The sequence below is a fragment of the Neltuma alba genome, unplaced genomic scaffold (assembly GCF_004799145.2).
Source record: "Neltuma alba isolate B1F8T4 unplaced genomic scaffold, ASM479914v2 tig00005900_pilon, whole genome shotgun sequence".
Classification (NCBI taxonomy): domain Eukaryota; kingdom Viridiplantae; phylum Streptophyta; class Magnoliopsida; order Fabales; family Fabaceae; genus Neltuma; species Neltuma alba.
In genome coordinates, this window is record NW_021634273.1 from 45,555 (window position 1) to 53,734 (window position 8,180).

The window sequence follows — 8,180 nt, forward strand, 5'->3', positions numbered from 1 at the left end:
GGGCATCAAAACTTGTCATTAATCTAAACTGATAGAATTAATTTCAACCAAAAAAATAAAAAAAATTAAATAAATTTGCATTGTGACAATTATCCTTTATAGGATCATCAAGATTCTTCAAAGTAAATGTTGCCAATTGGAGCAAGACTTTCAACATAATTGAAAACATTACCATGGCGAAATCCAGGGATAGCAAGCATCTTAGTCTCATTAGTGATATTGATCAAATGTAATTGACCAAAGTTTTCTTGGTCTGTCTTCATTATACCACTTTTATTCACAAGTCTATACTTTTCAAAACAACCAATGAAAATTTCATTCTTCCAAATGATCTCAGGAAATTTTAGAGCTTGTTTGGTTTCTTGTTTTGAAAACGATTTTTTGTTTTTAAAAACAGAAAAACAAAAAAAAACTTGTTTGGTAACTTATTTTTAGTTGATTGTTTTAAAAAACAAAAAAATAGTAACATGTTTTTAAAAACTTAAAAACCAAAACAACTTTTACATGCTTTCTTGTTTTTGTTTTTGTGTTTTTTTATTTTTTGATTTGAAAAATTTTAAAAAATTTTCTTTTCTTCTTACTTACTATCTACTCCTCCGGTCCTAATTATAAGACCCAATTGACTTATTTGAGGAGATTAAGGAAGTAAGTTAAATTGGTTATTTATAATAAATAAGTGTTGTCATTCCTAAAATATTCTTGCTAATTAAGTATATTGGCTAAAACTATCATTATTAGAAGGATTATCTTGGAAAAAAATGTATAAATATAAGAGAGAAAATGGATTGGGTCTTATAATTAGGACCAAATAAAAAGTCAAATTGGGTCTTATAATAAGGACCGGAGGAGTACTATTTATCAATACCAATGGCAACTATCACTTACCAAATGTGATTTTTTATCGCTTTTTCTTGTAAACATGATTTTTTAAAATTATTATTCAAACAAATGCTTTTGTTTTTTGTTTTCAAAAATAGTTTTAAAAAACAATTTTACAAAATTGTTTTGAGAACAAGAAAACAAAAAACAAAAACAAACAGCCCTTAATGTGCATGGGAAGGGCTTGCAACTAGATTTTTTAGTCCAACTCCATCTCTCCGCACTTGAACTTACGCTCTCCTCTAACACTCACAAATCAATCAAACAGCTAGAGAGAGAAAGTATAGCAACTTTGTCGTCATGCACAGTCAATTTAACATCACTTGAAATTTACGCAGATATAGGAGGCCATTGTATCAATGTAAAAACTCCCATATATAGCCAAACGTGGAGCGAACCCACTTAGGAAGTTTACGAGTTTTGGTTATAGGGATCTGTCTGATCTCTCCAGTAGCAGGATTCATTACAACACAGAGCAGGCCATTGCAGGAACCGATGATTGTAGCGCCGAGCGAGGAACCGATCAAAGGTGAAATTTAATTTTATTTTGGCCCACCTAAAGGTTTTTAGTTTCTAGAATGTTTTTGGTCCATGAAACAATGACCAAAATGAAAATGAGGTTAAATTTTAAAAACTAAGTCAAAGCGAGATCAAATTTATTGCAATTATAATTAACCTATAATCATTATTATAGAAGAAAACAGAAGAAAGTTGCTTAGTTGTTATTGATATTTTATACTACCTCCGATCCTAATTATAAGAGTCAGTTGACTAATTTGAGGAAATTAAGGAAGTAAGTTGAGTTAATTATTTATCCTAAATAGGTGTTGTCTTTTCTAAAATATCCTTGTTAATCAAGCGTATTGACTAGAATTATAATTATTATTATGACTATCTTGGAAAAAAATTGAGTAAATATGAGAGATAAAATAGATTGGGGTCTTATATTTAGAACCAAAATAAAAGTCAAATAGGGTCTTATATTAAGGACCGGAGGTAGTAGTAATTATTTTTTAGACCTTATTACAATTCTTCCGAAAAAAATTGATCTCTGAGAAGAAAGCAAAGAAATTAAAGGCCTGAGAATCAAAAGGACATACATGAGTTTTTAGTCGTCGGCCGACCGGGAGGAAGCAATCTCACAAGGCAAAGCCGTCGCATTCAATCGGGACCACAAGGGATTACGGAAAAAATAAAAAATGGGACGACGATGGTCACGAGTCGCAACCCAACTTGATAATCTCGTTCATTATTATTGTTGTTGTTGTTATAGGTTAATACTATAAGACTCTTATATTAATATGTATAAGAGTCTTATATTTAGGATATAATTTTTGCTTCTTCAAATTTACTCTTATTTTCATTTTGGTCCATCAAATTTTTACGGTGTTGATCCCTTAAGTTTCTTTTCATTTAAAATTAAAACATTGATTTATGCTACCTCCGGTTCTAAATATAAGAACTAGTTGACTAATTTGAGTAGATTAAAAAAATAAATTATGTTATTTATTTGTTATAAATAGGTATTGTATTTTCTAAAATATTCTTACTAATTAAATGTATTGGCTAAAACTACTATTATTAGAAGGACAACTTTGAAAAAAATAAAGAAATATGAAAGACAAAGTGAATGGAGATCTTATATCTAGGACTAAAATAAAAGTCAAACAAATCTTATATTGAGGATAGGAGGAAGTATAATTCAATAGAAACCTGAGCCATTTTATCCCTTAATTAAGTGATAAAAAACCTATAATTTGAAATTTAAAGGACCAAAACTAAAATGAAGGGAAAAGTAAAAAATGAAATATTTACTATTATTATTTACTTGAATTGATAGATGTACTTTTGTTGAAAACTTATCCTCATGAATATATCAGTTTTTTCACGTGATCAGGAAAAGTCTATAAATAGTTAAATATTAAAAGTTTTACATTTTAAATATTTATACTGATTAAATTTTGAATATTTAATCAGGTCTCAAAGGCACAGGCACCCAACCCTCATTAGTTGATTTTTTTTTAAAGTCCTATTTTTACTTCTTGTTGACTTTTTGCTTAATCTTAATAGAGTTCTTAAAATCTTTCTTCTTGTTAGTACTTTTTTTCAATCTTCAACTAATTTTGAGGTCATGTGGCAACTAACTGAGCCCTTCACAGCTTTTCCTTTTTCTTGGCAATAATGATTTCTCTTATGAAATTTTGTTATCCATTTAACTTCACAATTTAAAATATCCGAAGATTCCATGTTCATAAACTTTGATTGGACTGTAATTAAAATCCAAAAATAAAATCACGTTAATCTATATATATATATATATATATATATATATATATTTCAATACCCCGAATTTATACTCTCTATAGTTGAAAGCATCAAGCATAAGTATTCCCCCAACTTACATTTGATCGATGTTGCCCTTCTCTTCTAGCAAAGATAAAAAATTTTTATCTTTACATGTCTGCTGAATTATCATTCATCCATTTGTCTAATGTTTGTGCGGGTGTGTGAGAGAGAGTGTGTTAATGAATCCTGCAAACTTAGAACTGGAAATGACTTTGTTAAGCCCATAAATTAGTCCTGTGCATGAACATGAGCCACTTATCCAAGTTAATATGCTTTGTCCTAGAATGAAGAATTGGATTTGATGTTAACGACACAATACTAAGATTGTCACATAAAAGCAGTGGAGGATAAGATTGTTCTGATCTTTAGCTTCAGTAACAGCATTTGTGATGCTTCTGAATTCTGGTTCCTTTCATGATCTAGTCACAGTTGGTTGCTTCTTTGAGGACCAAGATCACATCATAAGATTTGGTCCTAGGACAATGCAGTAACCTAAGATGCTGCTTCTGTTAAATCTAAAATCTTTGCTCTTCCAATGAGCAGATCATGATCTATAGTTCCCTTTGGATACCTAACCAATTTTTTGGATAATTTTCCAATGAGAATTACATGGTTTCTGCGAAAACTTCTTGACCATATAGGAAACCTCTGGCCATTAATCTAATCATGTCATCTGTAAAATCATCATCACCAAATCTCTTGTGAGATTTGCCCAACGCACAAGCTCTGTAACAAGAAAAAGAAAGTAAAGGAAATTTTATTACTTCAATGGAACATTACAATCTTTGAGAGTAAATTCCTCAATTCAATCATAGATGGATGACCTAGCCTATTTTGACAGTTATAAACACCATCATCCTGGCTCTATGACAGGCTATTAGAATTCAAACCATTTATAATTTATGCTTTGTGCCTCATTGTGTTTTGTGATCTGGTGCTTTCTTTATATCATTTCTCCTTGTTGCATCGTAATGATCTTAAAGATGCTCAAATATGTGAGACGAATTTTTCCAGCAAAATTGCACTTTACATTACCTCAACTATTTTTCTGAAAAATTGGGTGTCCTAATTTGTGAAAATTCTGCGCATCATACGCATCACGGATAATGGGTTACATCACATACAGATATTGCGAATCAATGTTTTCTGCAGACAGCTTTTCATTGTCATCCATGAAATGTGCAATTAGAACTCCTTAAATCGTTGCTTACAAAGTTACAACATGTGATGAAGCTAATAAATAAATGTAAGAAAATACTTTGCAAAATCATGAGAAATATAGCAAGCAAGTATTCTTTGAGACGATTGTTTTAAAGCCAGACTTTTCAAAATTACATGTTACTCTGCAAATGAATTCATGGTCACGAGAACCACTAAGATAAAAGAACATCGCTATAACAAAGATAAGCTTGACATATGACTGTCATTAAACTTATACCTAATCATGCTTCAAGATCTACTGTATCTGTAACTAGAAAATTTTAATTCTGCAGCCTACGCCTATTATCTACCTGTCTGAGGCTGGTTTTTCTTAATATTGATTACATCAATGAAACAAAACGTTAAAATATTGATCTCAAGCAGAAAGCTAATGAAGTACAAATCCTAGAATGATCCAGTGTTGTTCTAACAACAACTATCATTATGATTGATCGTCTTATGTTATAGAAGTAAAACTCTTTATATGCATCACTAACGGAAGTCAAGCAATTAAAATTTGCTGAAAATCAGTGGTGAAGGTGAGCTGTGATGAAAGATAGATAGGAAATCTTTGCACAAAGATTGAAATCTTAGAAGATGTCCAATAAAAATATTCCCAAACGATGAATATACCAGCATTTAAATAACATTATACAACTGTCTTTTTTTTTTTGGGGGGGGGGGGGAGAACGACATGATATTATAGATAGATCAAATAAAGTAGGGAATATATCAAATGTCTACATCCATCGATCTAAATAGCTTCTCTAGAAGGCATCAAAGCTTAAAGGTACAGAATGATCTAAACTAACATAGATTCCGCCGGAAATATTTGAATAAAAGTAAATTTGCATTATGATGATCGACCTTCAGGATGAAGGTTCTTCGATATCTATGTCTCCTATCACTACAAGACTTTCCACATAGTTGAAAACATCACACATAGGGTTATGTCTAGGGATGGCAAACATCTTAAACTCATTCGTAGTGGCATTAAACAGATAGAGACCAAGTTTTAGTCCATTATTCTCCACTCCATGTTCACTTTCACCGACAATTCCAGACATGACAACTTCATTCCTCCAAATGGTCCCAGGATGTAAATGGTGTAAACAAGGGATGCTAGTATATTTCTTACTCCAACTCCATCTCTCCCCAGATGAACCTATATCTTCCTCCATCACCCACAGATCAAACAAATAGTATTGATAGTATGGACAGTCTCCAATCCCATAGGAAGAAAGTGCAGCAAGTTTCCCCTCATACATAGTAAGGTTATAACTTGGACTAGGCCCTGGTATCACTGTAAACACTTCCATCGCTATATCAAATGAAACCAACACCTCAATATCATCTTCACCATCCTCTTCCACACCTAGCCTTAGGCCATACCAAAAGATGGCTCCATTAGCAGCAAAGGCATCACCAAAAAGTTGTACACCCTCTAAGTTCCCTAATTCTATTTCCTTCCATGAACCTGTGCTTAATGAATACACTTCTACCAAGGAAATTTCATAATCAATCTCAGCAAAAGTTTTCACTATCTTGTAATCATTAACGATTGGATTGTGCCCAAATCCTACAGTGCTATCATAATCAAAATAATTAGTAGTTATGGTTCTAGGCACCGGTCTGATCTCTCTGGTTGCAGGATTCCACAATAAAAGTAAAGGAGGAGACTGCTCGATTTCAACACAAAGCAAGCCATTGCTAGAACCGATGACTTTAACGCACCGCAAGGAACCAATCAAAGGTGGGTTCTGAACTTCACGGACTTGCATCTCGCAATCGAGCACTTGTAGGCGCAAAGGGTCACATCCATCATTCTGTCGGAAAAGAAGACAAGGGTTATGATGGGCAGAGTGGTTGAGGTGGTCAGCAATGAAAGATGGGAAATTGAAGAGATTTTTCCAATCTTTGCACACACATTGGAATCGGACTAGGGATTTCACAGGGAGCCGTTTGAGAATGTTTATAATAATTTCTGAAGGAAGAAATGGCGCGTCTCCATCCACCACTGTCTGCTTCATAGTGCGAGACTGGCAAAACAGACCTCTCAAAGGAAAGCAGAACGAATGAGATCAGAGGCTGATGATAGTCAAAGCGAAAAACTTGTCTTTTTAACTGTCGACTGAGAAGAAGGAATCTCAGAGGAAAGCCGCCGCAATCAATGAGGGATCTTTACCGGAGGAGACTGAAGAGGGCGGGGTTACTAGAGAAAAGCCGGCGGGGTGGGCTCGAGTGCATATTCCCATTTTGCTTTTGCTGAAAATGAAAGCACATTTTTACCAGTAAATCAGTTTTTTCTGATCCATTACATTTTTAAATAGGGATCCTGTTGCTGTTGCCAAGATAAATTTTTACTAGTAAATCAGTTTTTTTTTTCCTTTTTGCCAATATATATAAATTGTTAGGTATTAAAGAAAGTACATCCTATGTTTAAAGTAAAAACCAAATAACTAACTTATTAATTAATAAAAATTATTAAAATTAGTAGTTATTGTAATGAATGTTATTATCTTTTTTAAAATATTTCTGTTAATTATGTGTATTGAATTTTAGCCAAAAAAATATTTGCATTCAAAGTGCCTCTTCATGAAAATTTCTTACCACATGTAAAAGATCACTTTGAAGTAAAAAGGATAAATATTAAAAAAAAATAATTCAAGTCTTATATTCAAAATCAAATTAAATTTCTAACTAGCTTTATATTAAGTGGAGTGGGTAATGCTAAATATTTTTTATTCAATCAAGTTAATTTTTTTGGTCGAACAATTAATTAATTTTTTAATTAGCCAAAAAGTGTTTTTTTTTTCTTTTTTTAAACATGAATCGTATTATTTTTTACGTTATTGGAAATTACTAATTTAAAATTATTTATGAGATTTTAATGTCAAATGTATTAGAAGACAAATGATCATGTGTGAAAAATGCGTTTTAAATAAAAACTTATTTCATACTACCTTCAGTCCTTAATATAAGACCCCGTTTGACTTTTAGTTTGGTCCTAATTATAAGACCCTAATCTATTTTGTCTCTCATATTTATACATTTTTTTCCAAGATAATCCTTCTAATAATGATAGTTTTAACCAACACACTTAATTAGCAAGGATATTTTAGGAATGATAACACTTATTTGTTACAAATAACTAACTTAACTTACTTCCTTAATCTCCTCAAATTAGTCAATTGGGTCTTATAATTAGGACCGGAGGTAATATTATAGAAAATTGACTTAATGAATAGTCTCACCGACAGCCAATCAACGAGAATTCATAATTTGAGCTTTTAGCTAATTGTTAGTGGAGTTGTCATCATCATTTGCGAATGATTAATAAAATTTACGGAACTTGAGTGGTTATTCGAAATAACTATTAAAGTTGTCAATTTGTTATATTCAAGTTGTAACTTCTGTTTGCCAACATTTAACTTGAGCATCCCAACAACGGCTTGCTCTGTCTTGCAAGTAAAGAATAAATTTCGTTCCTGCCTTTCATATCGTGGAATCCTACAGTTAGGGGGGAGGTTAAAAAGGTGCCTAGAACCAGAAATGTTAGGTGGTATTGCAGTGTGGGATTTGGGTACAGTCCGATTATAAAATATTGAGAACTTGTTGTGAGCCTCATAAAATCCCAAAATAACAATCAGTTACTTTGAACATCCTCATTATTTAAGTTATTAATGTTGTTGCGTCTAAATTATCAGCATAAAATCAGATCAAGTTAATGATTGGCAGATAATTACATGAAAGAC

General features: G+C 32.1%; 1 protein-coding gene across 1 annotated transcript; it reads right to left on the reverse strand.

Annotated features, from left to right (window-relative positions):
* Nucleotides 1-5,132: 5,132 nt before the first annotated feature.
* LOC114749009 (F-box/kelch-repeat protein At3g06240-like) lies at nucleotides 5,133-6,580 on the reverse strand. Its single transcript, XM_028937475.1, has 2 exons — nucleotides 6,353-6,580; nucleotides 5,133-6,251 (listed from the first exon to the last, which is right to left on the reverse strand). Exon 2 carries the CDS (start codon nucleotides 6,204-6,206, stop codon nucleotides 5,295-5,297), a length of 912 nt encoding a protein of 303 aa, XP_028793308.1. The 5' UTR covers nucleotides 6,207-6,251; nucleotides 6,353-6,580; the 3' UTR covers nucleotides 5,133-5,294.
* Between the last annotated feature and the right edge of the window lie 1,600 nt (nucleotides 6,581-8,180).

Excerpts from the sequence above, each read along its gene's own strand:
- LOC114749009 (XM_028937475.1), bottom strand. The coding sequence starts at position 6,206 with ATGCAAGTCCGTGAAGTTCAGAACCCACCTTTGATTGGTTCCTTGCGG.